Raw genomic sequence first — 27,863 nt, 5'->3', positions numbered from 1 at the left:
TAGCTTGATTCCCCATCTTGGCTACTGTCAAATATTGCTGTAACGAACATAGAGGCACAGATGTCCCTTCAGCATACTGATTTCATTTCCTTTGGATATATACTCAGCAATAAGATTCTTGGGTCATGTGGTACCGCTAATTTTAGTATTCTGAGGTGCCTATATGTGGTTTTCTATAATCACAGTTTAAATTTACATTTTCATTAGTGTGTAAGGGTTCCCTTTTCTCCACACAGGAGTCTTTTGTTTTTCTGAGATATGGTCTCATACACTCCATGCTAGTCTTGACCTCATTATATAGCTAGGGCTGGCCTCGAACTTCTGATCCTTCTGCCTCCTCCTTCCAAGAGCTAACAATACTGGTATACACCACTGATCCAGGCTTTTCAAGTTAATTTAGATTTCTGTTTTTTGGTCTTTACCTCTAATCCTAATGCGTTGCTTCCAAAATGTGTCTTATATCTGTCCACTTTTCATCAAGCCAGAGATGAGTACCCTCATCCAAGCCTTTGACTTAGATTTTCCATAGTGCTTCTGAGGCAGTTCTGACACCTGCCCAGAGCATCCTAATGATCTGAGATTATTCTTTGGGAGCCACGGTTTTGGAGGATACATTCCAAAAACCTGGGAGCACAAAAACAAAACAAAACACAAAAAACCCACACACACTTTGCCTGGGCCTTGCCCTGGAGACTAGAATTCTTTCAGTGTGGGGATAATATATGGCCATTTGTAGTTTTTTAAGTCTGTCTAGGTGATTCAAATGTGCATCCAGGCTTGAGAAACACTGTCAGGGTTCAGAAGGAAGGTCAAGTTTATTTGGTCCTTGGGGGTTTTTCACATGCTGTTCTTATTATCTAGGATCTCTTCTTGTAGGTGTCTCCATGGCTGGATTCTTATCAGGACTCAGACCATATGGTCACTTCCTCAGGTAGGTCTTCCTTGATTCCTCCAATGTTCGCCACTTTGCCTTGTTTTCATTGGGAATTTGTACATCCCTCGTTATGTTATTGTCTGTATCTTCACCTACAATAAGGTCACCTTGAGCTCAGGCACCATTTTCATCTCAAACTCTGTCCTCGGTGCCTCGAAGAAATCCATGGCACACAGAAGGGCTTGTTATATATGAAAGAGAAGGTAAAAACCTTGAATTCTTTCTGATTTCTTTTGAAGTAGATCTATTCAAATATGTTCCTTTCAACCAGATTGTAATCAAATGTGCTGTGTTATGCAAGTGAATTGGATCACCCACTAAAAATGAATAAGTTGATTTCTATATTTATTGAGTTGAGCTCACTTTCTTCACAGGAACTGTATATTGAATCTTGTGCAAAGGAGCTAGTGCCTTAATGTATTTTTATATGCATATATTGACAGTGTTGCTTCTTCGTTGGAATGCAGCTTACACAGTAGGTTATCTGGGAATGGCTGGGGTATATTTATTAAACCAAGAAATTTCTTAGATTTATGTGTGTGTGGAGACATAAAGACGGGGAACAGGAATTTGTGGAAAAGTCTTGCGGGGAGCAGCAGAGTTGCAGAGGAACTTGCAAGCCCTGAATTCTCAAGAAAGCGCTAATTTCCTTTTTTTTGTGGGGCACCGTTTGCATTTACAGATGTGCCAGAACCAATGAGTTTTACCTTCAAGTGAAGGAAAGTGCTTGAGATTGTACCTCGCTTCTCAGAAGTTAGTTCATGCAAATGTGGCAAAACTTTAGTTTTGGGTCATAAGTCGCTTGAATTCACGGAAACAGTTGAACAACACTTGCTAAGCAGGTAGGTGAATTAAGTGCACAGATGTCCCTAAGTCACTCACCAGTTACGTCTGAAGTATAGTATCTGTGACAACACATCTGTTGCTGGGGGGAGGGGAAAAGGCTTTTCAGATTCTGACATCTGTCGGTCGGGGGACCTATTTCCTCACAAGTATCCAGCATTCGCCGGCGGCAATAGGTTGGGTTCAAGTGCAACCAGTTTTTCAGGCAACCGCCTTCCCCTTTCCCTCTCGCTCATTAAAAACCATTTTGTATTTGGATTAATGGCTGAAATGTCGCTGGCGCCTCGCCATAGCCTAGTAAGGGAGACAGCCCCACGCACAGGCTTTTTAAGAACACTAGCCAGCAGTCTACAGAGGTGGTGGCTCCAGAACACCAAAGGCACAGGGGACAGAAAAAGGAGAGAGCAAGGCAAAACCCTGAGCAGTGCTGAGTCCTGGGAGTTGTAGTTCCTTATTGGGCGGAGACCAGCAGCTGGTACGGAGCTTCGCACTCCATTTCCCAGCAGGCCCTGCGCAGCGGCGGAGTCGCTGCGGAGAGGGTGCTTGGTGATGAGCTGCCGCGGGGGAGGGGGCGGGGAGCGGAGGAGCAGCTGCGGTGGCGGCCTCGGGGAGTGGTTGGCTTCGGGCGTCTCCGAGGGCCGTGGGGAGCTCGCGCGAGCCGCCGCCAGGGCCTTGCGGCCGCCGCGCCACCCCCGGCTCACGCTTTCCCCTTCGGTGTCCGCCATGGCGGCGCGTCCGTTCGCCGCCGGCCTCTGCACGCCGCGGCCCCGGCTCCCCAGAGCGATGAGGCGGTAGTGGCGCCTCGCGGCCCGCTCCTCCGGAGACTCGGTCGCCCCGGCTCGGGGGCAGGTCCCCGCCGCCGCGGCGGTCCGCCCCCGCACCGCCCAGTCCCGCCCCCTGGGGGCGCTGCCCTCGGGCGCCCGCCACCCATGCCGCCCAGCCGCTCCGCTGCCCGCCGCTGAGCCCGCGTCCACCCTCCAGCTCCCAAGATGTGGCACAACGTGGGGCTGACTCTGCTGGTGTTCGTGGCCACGCTGCTGATCGTCCTGCTGCTGATGGTGTGCGGTGAGTGGGGGCCGCGCCGTGGGGGGTGGGGGGTCGAGAAAGCGTGCGTGGACCAGTGTCTCGGAGCTCTAGGTGGTCACCTGGCCTCCCAAGATCGAGCTAAGAGGGGCCATGCCTCCTGCTCAGGGAACATCGCTGGGGCATCATCACCGAGGAAAGCTCAGCATTCAGAACTGGCATCCTGACTCTAGGTAGAAGCGCGTTCCTGCTTCCCGGACAGGTTTGTCCTTGGTTGCCATTAATGCCACACAGTCTACCCAGATTTTCTCCGTGGTCTGTAATCAAAGAAGAAGAAGTGATTATTTGGAGGTTCTGAGCCTGGTGAGAGATTTCACCACCTTTATAAAAAACCATGTGTTGGAGCATGCTTGGGTTTCCAGCGCACGTGAAGTTGTTTGTTTACTTCGAGTTCAGGCTTTAACCAAATTCCGAGCAGATGTGATACTGGGCAGAGCCGAAAAACGTTGTAATAAACGTACAGGGTCCGGTAACCTAATTCTTGGTTCTGCTGTAATGGTGCTGTTTGGTTTGCTGTGTGTATTTTCCTTCTCAGAATGAAAGGACGTTAAACTGTTCTCAAGGCATGTTTTCGATCCCTCTTGATTTCGTTATGCACAGTAGCTGATAACCACAGGTCTTAGCAAAGAGGCCAAACAATTGTGAGAATCTGGAAAGTATTTCAAATGGTTGCCAGTGAACACTGCTATTTACATGGGTTTGTATGGGTTTGATGTGATGAAGTGTATTTGGTTAAAATTTTATAAATACCATAGAGCTGATTATTACACAGTTAATGCTCAGTCCAGTGGCTGTACTTGGAAAAGATATGTATGCACTTGTATTTAGATACCTATATGTTTATTAATTTTTGTCAATGATGCTGATTAAAGCAAGGACCGCACATATGCTAAGCACATGCTGAGCTATTGAGCTGATCCCCAACCCTAAAATTTTGGGCTATTTCTAGTGACACTAGAGCTAAAACTCTGTTTTCTTTTTCTTTTTCTTTTCTTTTCTTTTTTTCTTTTTTTTTTTGGTTTTTTCGAGACAGGGTTTCTCTGTGTTGCTTTGCGCCTTTCCTGGAACTCACTCTGTAGCCCAGGCTGGCCTCGAACTCACAGAGATCCACCTGGCTCTGCTTCCCGTGTGCTGGGATTAAAGGTGTGCGCCACCACCGCCCAGTGCTCTTGAGACATTTTTATTCCTGATTGTTTTCTCAACTTTCAGTGGCCATCAGGCTGCTTTTTTTTTCTTTTCTTTTCCTTTTTTTTTTTTTTCTTTGAGTTAGGGTTCCTCTGTGTAGCCATCCTGGAACTCACTGTGTGGACCAGACTGGCAGGAGATGGCCTGCCTCTGCCTCCCAAGTGCTGGGATAAAGGTGTGTCCCACCATTGCACACTACTGCCAGCTTTCCTCATTTCCCTAACAGGCCTTGTCATTAGTTTCAGGAAACCCAATGGGTGAGAGGTAAGGTAAGACACTTTAAAACTAATGGTTTTATAAAGGAGTCCAAACTGTTCATTGTTCGGAAACTAATGATAGGGAAAGGCAGCCTTTTGTTTTGACTAGAATGTGGCTGAAGGCTGAAGAGAAGAGGGAGGGGGCAGACCAGACTTGGGGACTTGGGTGCTATGTTAGTTTGCTGGGGCTACATTTCAGAGTACCACAGACTGGCTCACCTACCCCACAGAAATTTCTCTCTCACGGTCCTGGTGGCTCCAAGGGCTTTATGAGCATCTCTTCTTGGCGTGGAGGTGGCCATCTTCTCCTGGTCCTTTCCCAGGGTCTTCTCACTGTATGTACCTGATACCAGTCATTGGATCTGGGCCCTGGCCCTTACGACCTTAGTGACTTTCCAGACAGAGTCACATTGGGAATTAGGACGTGTGAATTTGGCAGGGGAAGGGACACAGTTCAGTCTGTAACACGTACCATGTCTCCAGCACTTGCTGAATGGTAGGAATTTGCTAAGTAGTTTAGACATATGGCCTTAAAATAATTCTTACCTGTATAGCACAAATCCTAATTGGTTTTAATAAAAACCTGGAGCCAGATACAGGGATAAATGCTGAAAGATCAGAAAGACAAGGGAGCAGCCACAGTCACCTCTTACTTCGCCAACTCCTCAGCCGGAAAGGGGGTGAGCTCCTGTCTCCTCCCACCTTATATTCCTCTCTCTGTCCCCAGCCATGTTACTTCCTGTTTCCTCCTCCCTAGTGCTGGGACTAAAGGTGTGTGCTACCAGTGCCTGGCTTCTATAGTTAACTAGCAGTTAGCTCGGCACTCTGATCTCCAGACAAGCTTTATTTGTTAGAGCACAACAAAATATCACTGCATTACCTTTTGGATGGCCATTGGCTCTTTTGAGAACCTGGGTAATGTTTTCAAATTTTTCAAGAAAAAAAAATGTATAAACACTATTTTTCTTTCTTACCAGCACCTTTTTTTTTTTTCTTTTCTTTCTTGTTGTTGTCTTATTTAGGAGATTTTGTTAAAACAGAACAGAGAGTTCAAATTACCAGCCTCTGCCCTTTGGGCTGAGTTTCCTGTTTTCTGATTTCATCAATTCAGCCACCTTTCTGTTTAGTGCCCACTAGACACTGGATCAAAATCTGTCACCAGGTTAGCCCTAAGGAATCAAAATTGAGTTTGCTGGAGAACACTGACAGGCTATTTCACTCAGTGAATTCTGATTTTCAAATTTTGGGTTCCTAGGGAGGTTTTCCTTCTCTCTCTATATATATATGGGTTTGTGGTGATATATTGTGTACCCTAATAAAATTTGCCCGAAGATCAGAGAACAGAACAAGCCATTAGATTAAACATGGATGCCATACCGTGTTGGCACACACCTTTAATCCTAGCACTTGAGAGGCAGAGATGTGTCTGGATCTGTGAGAGTTCAAAGCCACCCTGGACTACATGAGAGTGACTCAGTGTAGGAGAGAAACAGAGCCAGGCAGTGGTGGCACACACCTTTAATCCCAGTGCTTGGGAGTCACACACCTTTAATCCCAGCACTTGGGAGTCACACACCTTTAATCCCAGCACTTGGGAGTCACACGCCTTTAATCCCAGTGCTGGGGAGTCACATGCCTTTAATCCCAGCACTTGAGATCTCATGCCTTTTCTTGGGAAGCGCACACGCCTTTAATCCCAGGAAGTGAGGCTGGTGGAAAAAGGTATAGAAGGTGTGAGGAAACAGGAGCTAGAGGCTTTTTTAGGCTGAGGAGTTCTAGAGGTGAGAGGTGTCTGTGGCTTATTCCTTTGCTTCTCTGATCTTCAGACAAATTTTATTAGGTACACAATGTACCCTATCACCACAATGGTTGTTTCTGCTTTATCGGTTTTCATTCGTTCTAAAATGTTTTCTGCCTGTACCATTCACTGAAGCTGTCTTGTGTCAAGGTGGGTAATAAATGGTTTCCATTTTACTGAATGGGTGTTCACTTAGTAGTTAGTCCTCTTCTGTATGATTGAGGTTTCTTCCTGAGAAGCACTTCGGGCTTTCATATACCTCGGTGTTTTCTTTCCAGAGTGGCTGATAATCATTTCCCATTTTTTTCCCCCTAGAGACAAGGTCTCCTGTTTTGGTAACCTTCATTGCTGCACCTGATTCTGTAATTGAGATGTTTAGTATCTGAGGTAGTTTTCTTTGCTTGCCATTTATAACAATTTTTGGCCAAATTAATTCTCAGGGTTTTATTTGGACTGTAAATATTCCCTGCTGGACCAGCAGTATTATCTGGCCACCTCATAGTTTCGTTGCTTGAACTTAGCCATTGCCTTTTAAGTTTACCCACTGTTTTCTGTTTTCCAGTGCTGTGGATGGAACCCAGGTTCCTGTCCATGCCAGGCGAGTGATCTAGCAGTGAGCTCCGTCCCTAGCCCCCAGTGTTTTCTTCTCTGTCTGCACCTATTGTTATTTGTTCTCCCCCCCAGCCTCCACAATCTACAGTCACGAGAAATAGCTCCCGTATGTTCAGTCCATCGCTTGTTCCCGCCGTCCCAGAGCCCCCTTCTTCTCAGCAGCTGCCCTTCTGATAATGAATGAGCTGTGCTTTCTCTGCTGCCCTGTCCCGGATCTCAGTCACTGTCTTTCTCGTATAGTCTTCGTTTGTAGGCGCGAGCTGTGCTGCTGAAGAAAAGGTGCACGAAAAAGAACGTTTTGTGCTCCATGCTTACAAAGTCTTTTGATTTTCAGCCCTGAGATTTGATCAATATGCTGAGTCGATCGGAGGTTGCAAATTGTTTTTAATCTAGACTTTTAGAAATGAGCCTGTTTTTTCAGCTCCCGGGGCTAATTTTGAGAAGTCCAGTGTGTGCCTTGCCTTGGCTCCTGTCTCCAGATGCCTTTTTGGATAGCCTTTTCATCACTGGTATACTGAATGTCAGCATGCACCTTGGTTCATTTTCACTTGGTTTGTTTTTCTCGACATATGAAATTGAGAACACTCCTTCGACATATGAAATTGAGAACACTCCTTCGTTTCTGGGAGTATTTTCTTCTAGCTTACTGATAATTTCCTATGCTGCTTTGAAATAAGTGGGTTTTGTTTTTTTATTTTTTCTGCATTGTCTTTATTTTCTCCCTATTTCCTTTGGACTTGTCTCCTCTTCTACTCCTTCCTCTCCCTTCTTCCCTGGGCATTGAACTCAGGCTTTCATCCTGGGCTCTTTTCTTGGACATCTAGAAAGGTGTTGATACGTTCATATTCAAGGATAAGGTAATTAAAACGAAACAATAGGTTCTTACGTGGTGGTGTGGAGGTGCACACTTTTAATACCAGCAGTTGCCCAGCAGAGGCAGGTGGATCTCTTGAGTTCAAGGTCAGCCTGGTCTACAAAGGGAGTTCCAGGACAGCCAGGGCTACACAAGAAACCCTGTCTCAAAAACAAAACAAGAAAGCAACAACAACAACAGAAAACACCCATGGGTTGGTTCTCTGTTAGCTGTGGGTTCACCCATGTGTGGTGATTTGGTAATGATGTACGTGGTCTCTAGTTTACACACACCCTCAGTTGTTAACATGGAGAGTGTCCACATTTGGTTTGGTTTTGTTTTCCCAGAGAGGAATTCTTTCTTCTACTTGTCAGTTGCTTGTTCTTTCCTCTGCCCTTTTCTCTGGTTCTGGATTGTATTTGCGTCTAACTGGTATACCTCTCTTTACCGTTAGGTTTTTAGTGCTGTTAAACCAGAAGTGAGAGTAGCGCTTCTCTGAAATGGAAAGGTTTAGTGAGCTGGTACAGAAGGTAGCCTGAAAGGCCCAAGTCCTGGGACAGGCTCTGCCGGGGATTGATGGCAGCTGGGTCTGAGAGCCTAGAGCAGCCGCCTGTCTTCTGCTCTTTTAGGTTGGTCCAGGCAGTACAGGTGGGCATCACAAAGAGTCTGTAAGGAGAAGGAGGGTGGGCTGCCCGAGGCTAGACGCTCATCAGTGTGGATATGGGTAGGGGATGGCTACTGGGCTTTAAGTCAGGGTCTGATCCACAGTCCAGTCCAGGGAACAGTTGTTGGTTTCAGTTCACGCCTGCTAGCTGGCTAAGCTTCCTTATCTCTCCACTCCTTAGAAGTTTTTTCTTATCAGATTTTTAGAGGAACTGATCATTAAGAGTGGCTTTAGGCACCTGCAGCGGAGAACTCAGCCTTGCTTGATAGGCTGGGAGTGATCTGCTTAACAACCTCAGAAGCCTGTGACTCTGGGTTCTTACTCAGAAACAACCTCAGTCCAGAAGCTCCACCTCAAGGTGTCCCCACGTGATTCTTGTCTCTCTTTGCATCTCTGCCCGAGTAGCTCGCTCACACCTCCAGAGAGACTCCACCTGGAGGCTGCTTAGGGGAATTCCAGTCCAGTGACTTGACACTTGGGTTCTGCTGGTATCTTTCAGTATCTAAGCATGGGCACGGTGGAGCTTCCTGCCTGACTTGTCCCACGGAAACACTGAGTCGGGCAGCTCCCTTAGACTCAGAAGAGGGCTGGAGGTGTGTAGTTCAACAGTATTCTTAGCACAACAAGGTGTGTGTGGGTAATGGACTTTCTTTTTATTCTAGAATCAGGTATTCTACAAAGTAGGTGTTAGCGATGGTTTTAGCAGAAGATGGTGGATTTTCTAGACAGGAAGTACAAACAGCAGGTTGTTCATTGCCTTGTGAGGTGGAGATGACAGAACACCTGGAAAACAACTGGGTGATAGACATTACTCATGGGGTAGGTAGGAGTGTGTGTGTGTGTGTGTGTGTGTGTCTAACCATTAAGGCAGGACTTGATTTTCATGCCAATTGAAACTAGTGGCCTGTTAGAGACTGGGCTGTTATCTAAAACTGATTTCTTGGCATCTCTTTAATCCTGATCTCTTGAGAAAGGTCAAGGAAATAGTTTGGGCTTTAGGACGTACAGCTTTAGCAAGAATGACTGTGATTTTCAGCCTGGTTTGTCAGCAGGTCAGTTGAAACAGTGCAGTCTGTTATTAAACACTGTGATGTCAGTGACTTCACTTGTTGCGTCAGTGTCTCTAGACCCTAGGGTAATGCCTGGCACGTACACAGTAGGCCCTCATCTCTAGGCCTGGCACGTACATAGTAGGCCCTCATCTCTAGGCCTGGCACGTGCATAGTAGGCCCTCATCTTTAGGCCTGGCACGTACATAGTAGGCCCTCATCTGAAGAATGAAGGACAGTCCAGTACTAATGGTTAAGTATGGTATAAACCAGGATTGCCTCAAATGGGTAACTTTTACTGAGTGAAATATACTTCTTAGATTCTTAGGTACATTTGCTGGGGAGGGTGGTCATGGTATCCAGAATTAACAAAGCACCACCTGTGTCCCCAGGCCTTGGTCTTCCAGACTGTAGGTAACTAGTAGTCGAGGCTACCCCTTCTGGTTGTTAGAGCATAGTCCCTGTAGAGAAAGGATGCCTTGTTATATCTTGTACCTTCACTAGGCTGCAAAACTCAGATCCCTCCCCCTTAAAAGTCTGTAAAAAAGGATTTCCCTTGTTCTGTGAGTTACTGTTGGAGCGCCTCTCTCTGAGTGGCTGGCCTTACTAAACCAGAAATGTTTTGGTGTATCTGTCAACCTGGAAAGTTGTTTGTTTGTTTGTTGTTGTTTTTTCTTTGTTTGTTTTTGACAGGGTCTCACTGTGTACCTGACTGACCTGGAATTCTCAGATACTCCCCTGCCTCTGCCTCCAGCGTGCTAGGATCTACTGCTTGGGCCAGCATTCTGGCAGTCTTTATTATGTAAACCACTGGTTATCTGAAGCCTCACCTGGCTCTGAATCTTCACCTACAACACACTCTTCGGGTTCCTATAAACCCTGCTGGATGAGTTTGTCTTCCTTAGTTCCTGGTCACTGGGCCAGGTGTCATACTTATTCACCTAAATATTTGACGTGTATTCTGAGGTATAGAGATAACCACACTCTGGTTTTGTCTTTAAGCTACAAACCGGAAGCTTAGTCATTCAGGAACATTTCAGAAGTCAGGAGGTGGTGGTGCACACCTTTAATCCCAGCACATGCTTTGAGTTTGAGGCCAGCCTGGTCTACAGAGCGAGATTCAGGACAGGCACCAAAACTGCATGGGGAAACCTAGTCTTGAAAAAAAAAGCAAACAAACAAAAGAAAGAAACACTTCCGATGTCTGAACAGTTCCGTTAATGTTGGTACAGTTTACTCTCGGATGAAGTTCATCAGGGTGACTTGGATGTTTATTCTTTTATCACCCTCCTTTCTAGCCCCTCCCCCACTCCCCCAAGACCTCGTGAGTTTATCTCTGCGCTATCATGACAAATAGATTTGGCCCAAATCCCTGAAACTGCACTTCCCTTAGATTAGCCTGTGTGATAGGAGTGCCGTGATATCAGAACCCTGTCACAACCACGGTTTGTACCCACGAAGTATCTCTAGGGCTCTAGATTATTTTAGGATGAAGACTGGTCACAGGAAACACCAAGCATCTGATTGGAGAGCGGGAGTTTGAGCCCCACACCCTGACCTCTAGAGGGGGGAGGGAGGCATGGAGCTTGGGTTGTCCTTCCTCCGTTCTTCCTAGATATCATTGTCGTTGAATGTACCCATTGCAGCATGGTAGTGTTTGGACCCTAGGAGGCACTGACAGTATCAAGTCAGAATGACTAAATGAGTCAGTTCTCAGCCTTGACTCGTTAGCTGGGATGGGGATAGTGAGTGCAAGGGGCGGCAAGATTTCGGGACAGATGTGGGCAGCTAAGAGGTTGTATGGAACCGTCAAGATTCTCCAGGCTCTTAGAGCTACAGCCTGGGAGGAAAGAAGCCAGTTAGGAGGTTTATGTTGTCTTGATGACAGTTTTAGCTAAGGAGACGGTAGTAGAGCTGGGAATGCCAGTGGCCTTGCGATTGTAGTGTGCCTGGGCCACAGCGGTGGCACTTCCCTCTTCTGTCAGTGAAGAACACGTGAGCTTTGAAGCTTTAGGACTGGTTTAGAACTTTCATCCCCACAGTTCCTAGGAGGTCAGAGTGTGGGCCTGTACGAGGAGAGGAGTTGTCTCCCTTCCTAAATTTCAAGGCTGTGCCCCCTGCTCCAGCCTGAGCTTACTGATTTGCAGAGCCGGGCTCCTGCCGTTTCTGGCAAAGCCAAGGTTAGAGTGCGTGGAACGGACTCCAGCAGACCCATGACTGCTTTGAACAACGTCCCCAGCCTCTAATAAAGACAAGTTCACGGATAGCCAGCTGTCTGGGAATGGCCCCATGTGCCTAGCACTGACGTACAGGCGAGTTGGTGTGAATTAATCAGTGCTTGGAAGTGGGTTTTCAAAGATAAGTATGGTTTTTGTTTACTCTGGCCTTAGGAAAAGAGATTTAAGTCAGGCAGCACCATACCTCACGATGTTGGGGCTCAGCAAAGTGCCCGAGATAAAAGGCCCTGGAAGCAAACCAGGTAGAAAATACTGAAACTCCGGGGCGTGTCTAGTGAGAGGCTGGTCATTCAGAGTGGGTGGGCTCTTTTGGCTTCCCTGTTGACAAGTGGGTTTCAGTCTGACTGGATAAGAATCCAAGGTTCTAGAGTCATCTGGAAACCCTTCTTTAAAGGGTTTGTTAAAAAAAAATTTGACAAGTAATTGATTTTAATTTATGATTTTAGCCAGCCTTAAGAATAATTAACAGAAATGTTAATGCCAACAACAACAACAACAAAGGTAATTAAAGTTTCAGTGTCAAGCCAATATTGAGAAGGCGTTACTAGGGATTATTCCTCTCCATGGGATGCATGTTTCTGAAGGAAGTGAAATATGGAGTTTCCTCAGGCTCCTGGTCTTCCCTAAAGCATAACACATCATCGGCAGACACTCAAAACCCAGCGTCCAGTTTCCGTCTTTCTGGCCCTACATTCCCTCACAAAACTGTACAAGAATTTAAGGATTTTGGTTGGTTGGTTTGGTTTTTTTGAAATAGGGTCTCACGATGTAACCCTGGCTGGCCTGGAACTCCCTGTGTAGACCAGGTGAACGTTGAACTCAGAGATCCACCTACTTCCTGAGTGCTGGGATTAGAGGCGTGCGCCATCACACCAGACAAATGTAACGATTTAAAATGATTTATCAACTGACTATTTTAGGCCAGCCTTAATTGGAGATTCCTACTGGATAATGTACTAACTACAGAATCCAGCCCCAACTGCTGGTGCCTTTTTACAAAGATATTGAACAGTCCTGTCAGTCGAATGGACCTGAGATGTATAGAATACAGGATGCATTAGTTGGAACAGGCAGTAGTGACCATGCCCGAGTCTTTCACGAGGACTGTACCTTCTAACCTAATCACCTCGCAGAGGGCCATCCTCCAGTGGAGTCCCAGTGGGGATTGCGTTGCAGTGTGTGAATTTGGGCAGTCACCAACATCTGACTGTAGTGGGTACTGATCATCCCTGAAAGAGTGCCTTGTCATACTTCTGCCGTGAAACCCCCATAACTTGATATACTTAAATTTATTGCTCTGTCCTAAGTAGCTGGCTCTCTTTGATAGTGTGGCAGTCCCAGTATTTGGGAGGCTGAGGCAAGAAGGATCTCAACATCCTAAGTTTGAGGCCAGTCTGGACTACCATAGCAAGACCCTATTAAGCGGGTGGGAGCAGTTCCTTATAGATCTTTATTTGTAAAGGCCGGTTTAGTTTTCTTTTCCTTTTAAAAAATTTTTTTCCCTCCCTCCTCCCCTCCCCACATCTCCTCTCCCCCAGATCTCCTCCTCCTCTTCTCTGTTCAGAAAGGGGCAGGCCTCCCAGGGATATCAACCACATGGCATATCAAGTTATAATAAAACTAGGCACGTCCCCTCATAGTAAGGCTGGAGAAGGCAACCCAGTGGGAGGAAAAGGGTCCTAAAAGTAGGTGAAAGAGTTCAAGACAGACCTGTTCCCACTGTGAGGAGTCCTGCAGGAACTGCAAGCTCCACACCTGTAACATACATGCAGAGAACATAGGTCAGACAGGCTCCCTGATGGTCGGTCCAATCGCTGTGAGCCCCTGTGGGCCCTGCTTAGTTGATTCTGTGGGCCATTTTCTTGTGGTGTCCTTGACCTCCCCGGCTCCTACAATCCTTCCTCCCTCTCCTCTGCAGGATCCCCTGACCTCACTTTTCTGAGTTCTGGCTCAAAGTAACTTTCCTTTCCCCTTCCTATCCATGTACTGGCCCCGATCTAAAGCACACTTGCTCACACTCTGGGTAGTGTGTGTCTCCAGCTCCCCCAGTGCGGCTGCCTGCTCTCTCCACTGCTGAACCTGCTTTCTTGGCCCCTGCCCCACGGCATGACTTTCTTCCTCTTTTTCTGTCTCCTTCCTCTCAGCGGTTGCTGAGCCTGACAGTTGCTGCCCTGTGTTGTTTTTCTCTCAGATTCTTAACGAATTGGTCCCTAAGCTTAAAACAAAATAAACAAAAATCCCCTGCTAATCATTGAGTCTTTTATATAGGAATGGGAATAATGGTTGGCAGCCGTAACTAATTCAGAGAGATTATGAGGATTAAGTGAAATGTTGAATGTAAATTCACTGTGTGATTGAAAACTACTACTGATGGTGAATTTTTCTGGCATGTGTATCTGTAGAAACCCCAGTGTGTTTTTATAACATTCACCTTTGTACTAATGCTTAATTACTGGCACACACAAGTGAGTCACCTTTTATTGTCCCAGAACCCAGGGCCTCTGTTGCCAGCCAGCTTTTCTGACTTACAGTGCTTCTCAGTCTAAGGATGGAACAAGACCCGGACCTACCTTTTAAAAAGCTGTGAAGACCGTCTTTTAACATGCAGCCTTAGTGTTTGATTATACGCAAATATAATTCCCCTTTCTCCCCTCCCCCCCTCTCCCTCCCTTTCTCTCCTTCCTGTTTTTCTTTCTAAATCCCAGGACATGGTGGTGCAAGACTCGCGTCCATAGAACAAGAGTAAGCAAGAAGTTTGTTCTGTGGGAGGGATCCGGTGAGCTAGCCCATATGCTGCAGGAGCTAAGGAGGTCAATACTTTCCAGGAAAAGGTCATCTAGGTTTTAATGAGTTTCTTCTTCCATCCTCCTGTTCCCCCAGTACACTCACACACCTGGGAGAAGGTATCCCAGAGCTCCGAGTCCAGATCAGGCCGGTCCCCTCTTAGGCGAAGGTGAGGTTGTGAGTCTGATCTGGTGATGCTGTCCTTTGTGTCTGTGTGGCTCTTGTGTGGGAACTCGCATTCTTCATGCACACCCTTGGCCCATTTGGTGTATTTGTCTCTCTAGTAAAATGTCAAGGTGAGGCTTCGTTGCACTTGTGTTTTCTCATGTGCCGAGTGCACAGGAGAGTGAGCTCGGGACGTAGTTGTTATCTAAAAACAGTTCTATGGAGCAGGCACAGTACAACTCTAACTGGGGCGTACTTAGGCAGACTGTCAGAGTTAGGTAAGAAGACGAATCTGTTTTCTGCTGTTAGAGCAGAGTTCCGCACACTAGGTAAATCACAAATGATAGTTGTCTGGTGGGTGCATAGTTGTGGAGGACTGTGATACTAATGCCCAGTGAGGGCCTTTGCTGTGGCATTATTGGGTGGAAGGGCAATCGCAGGGAGAGACAATCTGTCCTTGCGATACTTAACATATTCGTTTTGTGCTGACACTAACTCAGTTCTTCATATTTCTTAATCACTTCTTTATATTAAGATCTTAAGTACATATTCACATGAGTTTTGGAGGGGATATTTAAACAACTCTGACCATTATTATATCAGTTATTTCATCCATGAACTTCCTGTGACACCATCCAACTCATTGGTGATACTTGGGAAACACATTTTTAATTGAGGTGTTTGGTATTGAAACTAGGACCTTACACATGCTGTACAGTGAATTGTAACCTCCACTTCTGGACAGTTTCTTTGTTATAGTCTTCTGTCTTAGTTGGGGTTTCTATCACTGTAGTAAAACACCATGACCAAAAGCAGCTCGGGGAGGAAAGGGTTAATTTCTGCTTATAGCTTGTAGTCATCATCTGGGAAAGTCAAGGCAGAGACCTGGAGGCAGGAGCTGATGCAAAGGCCGTGGAAGGGTGCTGCTCACTGGCTTGCTCTCCGTGGCTTGCTCAGCCTGCCTTCTTCTAGAACCCAGGACTCCCAGCTCAAGGGTGGCATTCCCTACAGTGAGTGGGGCCCTCCCATATCAATTATCAATCAAGAAAATGTACCACAGGCTTGCCCACAAGCCACTCTGGTGGGGGCATTTTCTCACTTGAGGTTCCCTCTTCCTAAATACCTCTAGTTTGTGTCAAGTTGACGTAAAACTGGCCAGAACATCTTCCTTCTGTAATCATTGTGTCTCATTAATAAATACTAATGTGGCTTTTGGAAATGGAGTCTTTGGAGGCAGTTTCTGGTCAACTGGTCCTCATTTCTTCCCTGTGGGCATTCAACCATGAATCTCCCTTTCTCCTGTCCCTTGGCCATTCGGATTGGATTGATCCACTCTTTGACAGCCATTTCTGCGTTTTCCAAACTTGCATGTACATTCATCTACGGAGCTTCAAAACAACTAATCACAGCCAGGCATGGTGATACACACCTTTAATCCCAGCCCACTGCGGGTAGAAGCAGGTGGATCTCTGTGTTGGAGTGCAGCTTGGTCTACACAATGAGTTCCAAGACAGAGCTACATAATGAGACCCCGTCACACACACACACACACACACACACACACACACACACACACACCCAAACAAATACAAAATGAATAAGCACAAAAGCACAGCTCCTAGATTGATTTGGGGTTTGTGGGATGAGCCCTCGAGAATCTGGTTTCTGAGAACTCCCTAGCAGATTGGATGAGTGGTCACTTTGAGTGATACCATTTAGGAATTGTGCCAGTGTCTGTAAGTAGGGTCATTACATTGGGTTGTTTTGACTGTGCCCTATGTTTACAGTGAACTTGTACGTCAAAGGGGAACTATGCCTGCCACCCTCCTCTGCCTCCACATGAAATAGTTGTTCGGCTCTATCAGTTGGAGCCTCTTACAGTATAAACATTCTCTCAAGGTAATGTGTATTAACTTTTTAAAGGAATCAGGGAAGGTTTTGGTTACATTGGGTTGATGCAGGATCTTGCTATAGCCCAGGCTAGCCTGGATTCTTCTGCTTCTATCTCACCAAATCCAGCTTTTTAGTTAGACTTTAACTAGCAGATTTGTCTGTGAGTTGGATGTGATAGTGTGTCTATAATCTCACTTGGGAGGCTTGCACATCAGAATTGTCCCAAGTGTAAGGCCAACCTGGACTACATTTACAGTTCCAGACCAGCTTGGCCTACAAAGTGAGAACTTGTCTCAAAAAACAAGCAAACAAAAATTGTATGTGTGTTTTGAGCAGCTTCCCACCAGCCTTCAATTCCTCTCCAACCCCTGTAGGGCTGTATAGGCATGTTTTGAGTTTGTCTAGATTTGGGCCAGAAGTGTGAGTGGTTTAACAGGCCACTTTGGGAAAGTGGTAAATAGGGATGCAGCAACCATAGCCTTCTGAATTCTACCTTCGATTGAGTGGTCCCCTGCCCCATGAATGAATCTCAGTTGTGTTCAAATTGAGGGGAAGAGAGTCTGACCTAAGAGCCTGTTCTATCCTGGGTCTCTGACGATTGCTGCCATCCTTCTGTAGACATCTGTGCTGGATGCTGCCTTCCCAAAGGGAACCACGCTGTCTTGAGGGATAGTTACTGCTTTTCAGCCAGAGACATCTTGTTACCCATCTCTTCCCTCATTCTTTAGAGAATATTTGGTCTTAAGGATGTAAATACCATTCATCCTTTTTGAAGAGAATTATTATAATTTCCTGATAGTAAATTTACATTTATGTTCACAACTTCTGAGTTAAGATTCCCAGCACCACGTACAAAGCCAGGTATGGTGGTGTACATCTGTCCAGAGCAATAGAGAAAGACACTGGCATTGACCTTTGGCCTCCATACACATGCACATACATGTGTATGCACATATAACCATGTGTGCTCATGGGAAATTTTAGTTGACTAGAATGGCATTACAGAATCAATGCAGACCCCACTTTGACCTACAGACTCAGTGCACTGACGAGCTGACTCCAAGATTCACCTAGAAATGCAAGGGACCTACGTAGTCAAACCAATCTTGGGAAAGAACAAAGTTGGTGGACATACACTTCATGGCTTCAAAATGTAATGCAAAGCCTGTAATTCAGATAGTGTGTGTCAGCATAAGATTGGTATATGGTGAATTAAAAGTCCAGAAGAAAGTTGCCATTTCTGACTGGATCTTGACCAAGTTTTCAAGAGAGTAGTTCTTTCAGTAAATGATCTTGGATAACTTGATATTCACACGCTAATGAATGAATGTGGAGCCATCTCTCTTGTCAAAATTAACAATAGGCCAAAGACTTAACTACGTGTTAAAATGTGTAGAACTCTTAGAAGACTGACAAGTGTAAATCTTAACAATCTTGAATCACCCAGTCGTTTTCTTGATGTGACAGCAACAGCCCAGGCAGCCAAGTTAAAGTGATTTACTGGGTCTCTTCAGAGCTAAATGTTGTTCTTCAGAACTCATTCCAAAAATAGTAAAAAGACACTAGATGGAATGGGGAGAAAGTATCTACTGTCTAGAACACATAAGAGCTTACAGCTCAAAAACAAAACAAGAAAAACACAAACTTTAAACTAAGCAGGATTGAATACACTTTTTTTTTTTCAAAAGCAAAACAAAAAAATTGACTAATAGTTAAAAAATTAAAATGGAAACAAATTATTAGTTATATAGACCAATGAAAATCTAAGCCACCATCCACCGTTCTGTGCCATTTCATAGCTAGTGGGTTGACTGTCACTTCTTATTGCCAGTCTTTCATACACAGTGTGGAGAAATTGGACCTACATGTTGCTGGTGGGATGTATGTAGTGTAGCCACCACCAAGTCTGGGCCTTGAGAGAGGTTTTATAAATGAAGCCAGACACAAATGCCAGCTCCTGACTCCATTTGTGTAGCATGTTCATAGTGGTAAATCCATAGTGATGTGATGCACATCAGTGACTGCTGTTTGCTGTGCCGGATGCAACCTTCTGAATATTGACAGACACCGGACCATCTTTACTTTGCTGCTGTTGTTACTGGCAGTGCCATTCAGGAGGAAGAGAGGATGGAATGTAATGGAAAGTCCTTATATCCAAAGCCTTTGGCAACTGGTGTCACCTTCAACTTTTTGTTTTATAAAGTTTTGTTTTCACTGTGTAGCCTAGGCTGGCCTGTGTAGACCAGGCTGGCCTTGAGCACACAGAGATCCACCTGTCTCTGCTTCTGGAGTGCTGGGATTAAAGGTGTGAGTCATCACCTCCAGCGATGTCGGGAGATTCTTACAGAGTACCAGGATACCTTTTTATTTTAAAAGACAAAGTCTCGTGTAGCCCAGGCTACCTCAGGATCACTATATAGTCAAGGATAACCTTCAGTTTCTGATCCCACTGCTTCCTTCCACTTCCAAGTGTTGGGATCACAGGTGTGTAACAGCACACCACACCATGCCTGCCTTTATGCAGTGCTGGGGATTGAACCCAGGACTTTATATAGCTAGATAGTCTCTCTGTCAGCAGAGATCTTTCCCTAGCCAAGAATGGCTCTGGAGGATTCTCTTAGAGTTGGTGCACATGCCCCAGAAGAGTTCAGGAGTGTTGATTATACAACCTTATGAATATTCCAGAAGCCATTAAGTTGTATGCTGTAAAAATATAATTTGAAAAAACAAAGTTACCTCAGATTTCCCTGTCCTGTTAGCATTTCAGTTCATGTCAGCAGTTTAAGGAACACTTGCTAAGTGACAGGAACCTCAGCCCTCTAGCTGGCTCCTCCCCCAGCCCTCAAGATGCAGCAAGTGTAGCTTTGTGAGCCTTAGGTCAGGAATGTTTCCCCACCCTGTGGTCTTCCCTCTGATTGCTCCATCTGTTTAGCAGAGAATTTTGGGTGAAAGCAGAGCATGATAATTTGAAATTTCATCAAATGTTATTTGGCAGAGCTGGGCCATTTATGCACATAGTGGACATATTCAGGGTTTGGTTAACGTGCAGTATTCTGTTCAGTCCTAAGAGATGACAAAATCCACCAAATGGAGGAAGTCTCCCAGGTTAGTCTTTTTGCTCTAAGGAATGAGTGTTGGGCTCCTTTTTAGTGACTGTAGGGAACAAGACAAATTAAACACTGCCCCTAGGTGGCGGCCATTATGGCCTAGTTTAACACCAGATTAGAGAAGCCATTAGGCTTTGTTTTCCTGAAGTGCACCAGAAAATGCCAATAAACAGCATGAGGCTAACAATGGCGGCAGACATGGTGCCTGCTGCGCAGGCTTCACCTGGCGTCTTACCATATAACCCAGCCTTGAACTTGGCATCCACCTGCCTTAGTCCTCCAAGTGTGTATATGCCACCATACCCTGCATCTTTATAATGCTAATGCTGGGTTTGAAATTCCATGAAAGCAGAAACTTGTCCTCCTCTATGATTCTAGAATCTCTTCCTCATGCCTCACATATCGTAAGTGCATTGTGTTTGTGGTATGAATGCACACTGTAGTACCTATTGCTTGTAATAGACCTTTCCGTTTACTGTAGTGTTCTGAGTGAAAACGGTGTAATAATCTGTCTCAATGTTTTTGTCTTTCTTTAGGTTGGTATTTTGTATGGCATCTCTTTTTATCTAAATTCAAGTTTCTACGGGAACTGGTGGGAGACACAGGATCCCAGGAAGGAGATCATGAGCCTTCAGGGTCTGAAACGGAAGAGGATCCTTCAGCTTCACCACACAGGATCAGATCTGCTCGTCAGAGGAGGGCACCCGCTGATGAAGGCCACTGACCAGACACCTGCCATACTAGAATATGGTCTAAGGCAGTTATGAGCCTCTGTCTTTAGTGACCTAGCTTTGAAAGTTACTAAGTGACTGAGGAACATTTGTAATTGGATTTATATCCAGTTCAAAAAAGATTTACATGTAAGCCATATAGAAATAAAGGGAATTTAAATCAAATTGGACCATTACAGATTTCATCTTGGATATTTTGCTTCACTGGGTCTACTTAACACACTTACTCTTTGGCTTATTTTTTTTTGCACTGGTGTAAATCTGTAAACATTTTAGGCTTGAAAAAACATGTTATTAGTCATAAAATGTACCCTTTTCTTGACACTTTGACTTGTCATAAATCGGGGAGCATCTCATTACTGTCAACTAGGTGATGGTCTTGTCATTATTCCAGCTCATGCATGTGTGAATTTGCAGCTTGTTACAATGTCATTACCTCAGCTGATGTGGATATTGTTGGTATCAAATATATCGGGTTTAATTGGCATTTTTACAATGTCTTCAAAAAGTCCTATGACTTGGCATTGAAACGGAAGGTTGTTGTATATGCAGAAAACCGTGTAGAAAGCAGTGGAGCGTGTTTGATGTGAACGATGCCAACATTTGCTGCCGGAGAAATGATCCCAATTCTGTATTCCCTTGCAAAGAAACAACAAAATGCTTTCCAGGACTTAAGAAAGGAAGATACCCACAAGTTGATGAAGCTATGCTGCATTTTGTCAGTGGGGCACTTGCAGACGAAGGCAGGAGAAATTGCCAAAAATCCTCAAATGATCTATCACAATTCAAAGCAAGGAGAGACTGGTGTGGCTACTTCATGGAGAGGACTGCCATTAAGACATCAAACGTTTTATCCAAAGCTGCCTGCTGGTGTTAGACGGAAGGCAGTGGTAGGCACCCCTTCAGGAAATGCCAAATTGCCAGTACTCTTGACATGCTTGGGAAAATATGCAGGTCCCTATGACTAATTTGAAAAATGGTTTGGAAGAAGGGGACTCGGAATGTGAAGTTATAGTTATAACTTAACCAGTTTATTTCACACATTCTTTACATAGGCACAAGATTTATGTGATAAAAATATTTTAGAACAGGAATAAATACAAAATAAAACATTTTTCTGTGATACAAGGCATATGCCATAGCTTAATGGGCAGTGTTTTTTTTTTCTTAGAGATACATATGGTGCATCTTAACAGTTGATGGTCACCTAGATTAAGTAAAAGTGATAATTTGTAAATTTACTTTTCAAGATAGCAATTATTTATTGGAGAACTTAATTATAAGTCTTACAGTGTTAACAATTATTTTCTATGAAATACTTCTGGGGTAAATCTATTGGGGGTTTTAGAGTTGTAGTTAGGAATCTAAGAACTGTCTTCTCCTTTAGGGAGAGAGATTGGTCCCCCCTTTATATGGGGACCGTATGTTCTGGGCTTGTGTTGTGGAGAAAATACTTCAGACCTCAAAGAGTACTAGGGCTTGAAAGAGTAGTGGTGGAAAAAAGTGCTTACCTGTATAAAATTCCTCTTGCCAGGAGTCCATGTTTGTTTTAACTGAACTTTGGACTGTTTACTAGAGAAGAGAGATGGATTCATGAACCTTCTAGTGTCTGCTCTATACAGAAATGAACTGCAAAGCCATGTTACCTTCCTGGTTCTTGTCATTCATGGCTGTGTTTAATCTTGTTTGATACCTCATTCTTCATCCTGGCAGATTTTGTCTATTCATTGTCTACAGGCACTATCCCAAGTTGAGTCCCTAAAGAACTGTTTGTAGACACCATAGCCCTTTGGGCACATCGTAAGAAAAGTTATAGAGGACAGCCTTCATTTAGACATTTTCTCGGGAAGATGCCCAACAGCTGAGAGTTGGGTGCAATTGTTCTGTCTTCTTCTGGGGCATAATGTGACCAGAAGGCATAAAGAACAGTGACATTGTTTCTAGCATTGATTTTTAATATTTCTTATATTAACTAAATATCACTAAACGGGTCAAGATATGCCATAAGGCATCTTGGTACCGGGAGGTTGTTTACATTAGATTTTTTTTTTATAATCTAATGTGAGCTCCAGTTTTGTTTTTTTTTGCTTATGTTTTACAGTGGGTATCTAAGGTTTCTATAGCAATAGGAAAACCTTGAAGCTGCAGGTGAGCGCTCTGTTGTGTCAGTATTAAAGAACAGTGGCTGATGTAATCACCCCCCCCAACCTAGAACCAGGCCCAATCTAATCTCTGTAAAGATACATACAGGGCATAATTTATTGGTATTTATGTTTCCAGCATATCCTATAAAAACTTTAATAAAAACTGTGCTTGGCTGGAGAAATAATACTGTATGGTATAACAGCTTATACTTGTGTGTTTTAACTTAAGAATGCAAAGACATTTTGGATGCCAGTATGAAGAGTCTTAAGGCACAGTCCTTTGTGTAAAATAGGTTTCATGGATCTCCTTTACCCCACCAGGAGAGAGAGGAGAAACTGTTGCCCCTCCAGGATTCCTGTGTGCTGTGGGTTTCTGTCCCGTTTCCTGTCTTGAATGCTTTTGTAGCTTTTTTCAACTGTCATACCTGTATTCTCAGGTTCTCAGTGCAAGGGGTGTGCTCACCTTCAAAGTTTAAAGACACAACATACAAACACTAGAGTCTTGCCTGATGACATCATCTCTTTTAGGGTTGCTTAGAAACTTGAGGACTCAGGTAGATTGTTGCAGTTCCTTTGCAGCCAGCCCTGCCCAAATCTGTAGTTAGCCTCTGAAGGAATGTGTGTGTGTGCCCATATGGTGGCATGGCTCAGATTTAAATGCCAAAACACTAAAGATTTGTATAAGTTAGCTGGGGCGTTAAACCCACACCCGAAGATAGCTTTCGAACTGAATGGCTTCACACAGTGGAAGTAGATACTTGGTAGCTGTTTCATGGACATGTTGACTGCTTTGTTTAGACTAGACTTAAGAACCATTTCAAAATGGTATTTTGCTAAAAGTTTGGAGTGTGCATGTGCTGACATCTAAAACATGATGGATGGGAAGTAGAACATGTTTTGTGTTAAGAGGAACGATGTTTGAAGTTACTGAGTCCACAGTGCAATGTTTTAAAGTCAGTTTTCCTCAGAAGGTGTCTGACTGTGACTGGTAACCAGTGTAATTGCTGACCTTGACTGGTAAACTAAGTGCTTTTAGTTTTGAAGTTGACTTCTTAAAGCCAATGAGCAGTCCTCCTAGCCCCGAAGAGCTCAGGCGACTGTAGGATGGCGTTGGGTTATAGAGTTTAGAATTAAATCACCTTGTATTGTCTGCTGTTAAAGTGTCCCAGAGTTTGAAACTTGTAACAAGTTACATTTTTACCCTGTATTAGTAGAAACTGCATCTCCATTTTTCAGCACACACTCCTTGTTGAGGACTGTCTAGCATTAACCTCCACCCCAGTTCTATGCATAACCATTCACCAAATGCTGCTGCTGTGGTTTCTCACAGGAGCCCTTCTGTCCTGTGCTGTGATGCATTGTCATCCTGCTGCTTGACAAATATGTTGTAAGGAATTAGAACTGTGTGTGTTAATAGTACCTTTATATAACAAGATGTAAAATACAGATGAGGGATATGCAAATGAGTGATGTTCCTGTCTTAGGCTATCTAAAGCTTCTTGCACAAAATAAATGAAAATGAAAATAAGCAAGTGTATGTCTCATTGATTAAGGATAATGGGTGAGATGGGTACTTTGGACATGAGATTTTTAAAGGCGTTTATTTTCCTTATGGTTCACACTTCAGCACTTCACTTCACCAACTCAAAGTCTCAGAACTGGGAGGGATAGCATGTACCATGCTAGGAAATTAATCAGCTCAGAGCCTAAAAGACACATAGCATAGCTCTGTTGGTGTGCTTAATTATACTTAACCTTATACCATCCAACAGCCTCAAAAGCTTGCTGATTTGTTTGCTGTAGACACAGCACTGACAACCAGGAAGACCAATGAACTGAATACTATCAAGTCAGAGGATCCAGGGAGAACCTGTTGGCGGTAGGAAACCATGGATTCTAGTGACTGCTGATGTTTTTCTTTAGGGCTCATTTGCCAAGAATATAGGACTGGAAAAGGGACTTTGCCAGGGCTTGGCTTTGTAAGGTCTGTCGGAGATTGCTGGAGATTGGTCTGGGATCTGGGCTGGTTAGGAGAATCAGTTCTGGTGCCAAAGGCTTGGGACGGTGGGCAGCATTTACTAGGAGAAATGGAGCAGAATGTTCTGGAGGAGCTATGAGAATGTTCTTACCCCCATCCCCACCACTGTGGTCCAACAAGCTGGCATAAAGCTGGTGCTGTTTATGAAGGACTTGGCAAGGAGGCACTAGCTACTGTAGTTTTCCAGGTGGTAGGCAGAAAGAGGATTTCAGATGAAAGTGTACATGAGGACCGGTAAAGAGTCCTTGCCTGGGGAGCTGGTGTAGATAGTTGTTTCTGGAATCGAGGATGTAAATGGTTTGAGGGTAGAGATGTGTGAAAGATCTGGATCACAAAGGGCTTCGCAATGGCAAACAAGCCATATGTGATAGTGTTGACGTATCTCTGATAGCTGCTGCTTGCATATAGTCTAGGCTGACCCCAAGTTGTCATCCTCCTGCCTCAGCCTTGTGCAGGTAACCTTGGGCAACCACAGCAGGCTTGAAATATTTTTAAAATGAGAGTACAGATTGACATTCTTAAGATACTGAATGACTATTCTTCCAGGCACCTGGACTGCGTGCAGATGGTTTAGAAATATCATGCTACTTATGAGGACAGATTTGACATAAACAGGATGTCCCTTTCCCTGGCCTGTACAGAGATATCATGGCCAATTGGACAGGAGTAATAACCATGGGGCCTTTGAAGTTAAAGAATAACATGAGATTGGCTTGTGAAGGCAAGAGGGTGGTGGTGGATGATAATGTCAACATTTTAGGTTTGTACTTGGTAACAGCGCAATGCATGTAGGAATAGATTTGAGCTTGAGTATTGGAAGGTTCAAGTCTAGTTGAAGGCCCCTAATTGAATTTGGGCGTGCTTTTTGGCACTGCACTTTGGCAGAAATCATGAGCCAATTGTAAAACTAGTATGAAGAATGAGAGTTGTAACTCAGTGGTTAGGGGAATGGGGATACAGTTGAAGCAATAGGCAAAGGATATGACAGTCCCCCTCCCCAGGAAAGAGCTGGAAGTAACCTCTACACAGCACAGCTATGGTTTGACTATTTTTGCCCCTCTGACAGTTTGTTTCAAGAGTAGCCTCCAGTGCCACAGTGCTGGGTGATGAGGCCTTTCGGGGAAGGTGTTTGGATCTGGAGGATTCTGCCTTTATGAATGGTTGAGGACACTGTAAAAATGGTGTAAGGGGGCAGGCTTGCTCTCTTTTCTGCTCTTACATCATGTGAGGACAGAGCAAAGAGGCATCATCCTGGAATCAGACATCACTCCATCAATGCCTTGCTCTTGGGCTTTCAGCTTCAGAACTGAGAGAAATAGTTCTTTATAAATTACCTGGGCTAGGGTATTCTGTGATGGCAGCACAGAAACTTACTTTATAAATTTACTTTACTTTATAAATTTATAAATTACCTGGGCTAGGGTATTCTGTGATGGCAGCACAGAAACTTACTTTATAAATTTACTTTACTTTATAAATTACCTGGGCTAGGGTATTCTGTGATGGCAACACAGAAACAGGCCCCTAAAGAACATTTCACTGTTTCAGACATTGACAAAAAGTCCATTATGGATGCTGAGAAGGACTGACTGATAGAGAAACAGGAGCACACTTACAGCAGAGTGATGATGTGCTGGAAGCAAAACAGAATGGGAAGAACAAGGGCTGGAGCTGAGTGATGGTGCGGTCTGACTGTCAGGAATTGGTAACAGGAAGCTGGTGCAGTGGTTCAGGGGTCAGGAATTGGTAGCAGGAAGCTGGTGCAGTGGTCCAGGGGTCAGGAATTGGTAACAGGAAGCTAGTGCAGTGGTCCAGGGATCAGGAATTGGTAACAGGAAGCTGGTGCGGTGGTCCAGGGGTCAGGAATTGGTAACAGGAAGCTGGTGCAGTGTGGGGCATACATGGGCTGCAAAGAGGGTGTTAAAAGAAATTTAGATAAATAGAGCTTAAGCCTTAAGCTGTTTGTGCAGAGAGTGGATACAAATGGTACCAGAGGAAGTTAGTTTAAGCTGTTTGTACAGAGAATAGATACAAAGGATGGCTAAGAGGAAGTTAGCTTGGGTTGTTTGTATGGAGACTAAAGACAAATAATGAGAAAGGAAGTTAGCTCAAGTTATTTATGCTAAAAACAGGAGATGATGTCAGGGCATAAACAACTTGTAAATAGGGTGATCTTTAAAATGATTGGTTGGTTCTTTCATCCCCCTTTGAAGGGTTCTGAGGTTTTCTGGTATAAAAGAGGCTTACTGCCCATCAATAAACAAGTTCTTGCTTGACTTGACTCCCTGCTGCGTGGAGGAGGGTGAGCACTTACTTTTCCTAGGTTCCAGGCCACCTCTTCACAGTGACCTAAGTTCCCGGTGGGGCAGGTCCCCACAATGCAGTGGTCCATGGATCAGGAATTGGTAACAGGAAGCTGGTGCAGTGGTCCATGCCTAAGTATGAGTCTATAAGGCTGGAAAGGGATAATCAGAAGAGCTTTTTATGGGAGTTGATTTGATAGGGTCTGTGATAAGATACAACAGGTGAAGAACGTGGATGAGCTAGTGGTGGAGGATGCTGGGATGGAACATGTTGGAAGAGAGATTGAGAGTGAGACCAGGTCATGTGACAACAATAAAAATGGCCATCCTAGGTCCTAGCTGATGTTTTTCTGTCAGCTTAGCAGCCATATACAAACCTACTGATATTTTAATTATTGTCTGCAGTTAGTGACCCACCGGCCACTCAGGCCACAGCTTGGCAGGCCTTCCAGTCCTGTGGCCTGACTCTGCCATGGCCACATTATGTAGCTTTAAATTAAGTCTCTATCGTTTTATTTATCAGTAAGACTTGGGAATCAAAGGCTGGGGTAAAAACCTGCTAGCTCAGAGAGGTTGAGCAGCAACTAGCTGACCGTGCTTTTTGGCTGGAGACACTGCAACAGACACATCTCTTCCCTCGTCCCAGAACCAAAAGGAAGCCCAAACTCTCGTTCCACCCTTTCCTTCTTGTGTGTCTTCTCTCTCCAAATTGCTGCCTTCTCTATGGCTAATTCTGGTCAGCTAGTCACTGGCACCCCACCCCACCCCCCATTTAAGGTAAACTTTATTTAACTTATTTAACAGTCTCAGAGTGACACAGTGCAATCAAAATATCCCACAACACTAGGTTAAAAGTTAGGAGAAATAGACCCTATCCAAATGTTATAACTTGGTACTTTATGGTTTGTTTAGCCTGTTCCTTGATCTGTTAAATGGGAGAGTTTAGCCTGAGTTTTAGAATATTCCCTGTATTAATATATAAACAACCAGTAACTGTCCCTGCGATTCCTTCTCTGTTGTAACTGTAGAAGTCTTCCAAGGACAGCTTGGTCTAGGAGTTGCTCAGTTCATTAAAGAGGTCAGTTAAGAGGGATTCACAAAACATGCATTCATTCTATATTATTTCTGAATAAGACCAAGCCAGTTCTCCCTGCTCCCTTTTTAACCTGATTGCAGATCCATT

At 44.6% G+C, this 27,863-nt stretch overlaps 1 protein-coding gene across 1 annotated transcript; it reads left to right on the top strand.

Moving 5' to 3' along the window:
• The first annotated feature begins 2,386 nt into the window (after window positions 1–2,386).
• Smim13 (small integral membrane protein 13) lies at window positions 2,387–23,867 on the top strand. Its single transcript, XM_028867763.2, has 2 exons — window positions 2,387–2,842; window positions 20,001–23,867. The coding sequence occupies exons 1-2, from the start codon at window positions 2,767–2,769 to the stop codon at window positions 20,186–20,188; spliced, it is 264 nt and encodes an 87-aa protein (XP_028723596.1). The 5' UTR covers window positions 2,387–2,766; the 3' UTR covers window positions 20,189–23,867.
• The last annotated feature ends 3,996 nt before the right edge of the window (window positions 23,868–27,863 follow it).

The sequence above is a fragment of the Peromyscus leucopus genome, chromosome 5 (genome assembly GCF_004664715.2).
Source record: "Peromyscus leucopus breed LL Stock chromosome 5, UCI_PerLeu_2.1, whole genome shotgun sequence".
Lineage (NCBI taxonomy): Eukaryota > Metazoa > Chordata > Mammalia > Rodentia > Cricetidae > Peromyscus > Peromyscus leucopus.
This window is presented reverse-complemented; position numbering and strand designations above follow the sequence as displayed.

What these genes read in the sequence shown, in the direction of transcription:
- Smim13 (XM_028867763.2), top strand. Translation starts at nt 2,767, where the DNA reads ATGTGGCACAACGTGGGGCTGACTCTGCTGGTGTTCGTGGCCACGCTG. An exon ending in CCTGCTGCTGATGGTGTGCG is followed by an intron (nt 2,843 to 20,000) that starts GTGAGTGGGGGC and finishes GTCTTTCTTTAG; the next exon opens with GTTGGTATTTTGTATGGCAT.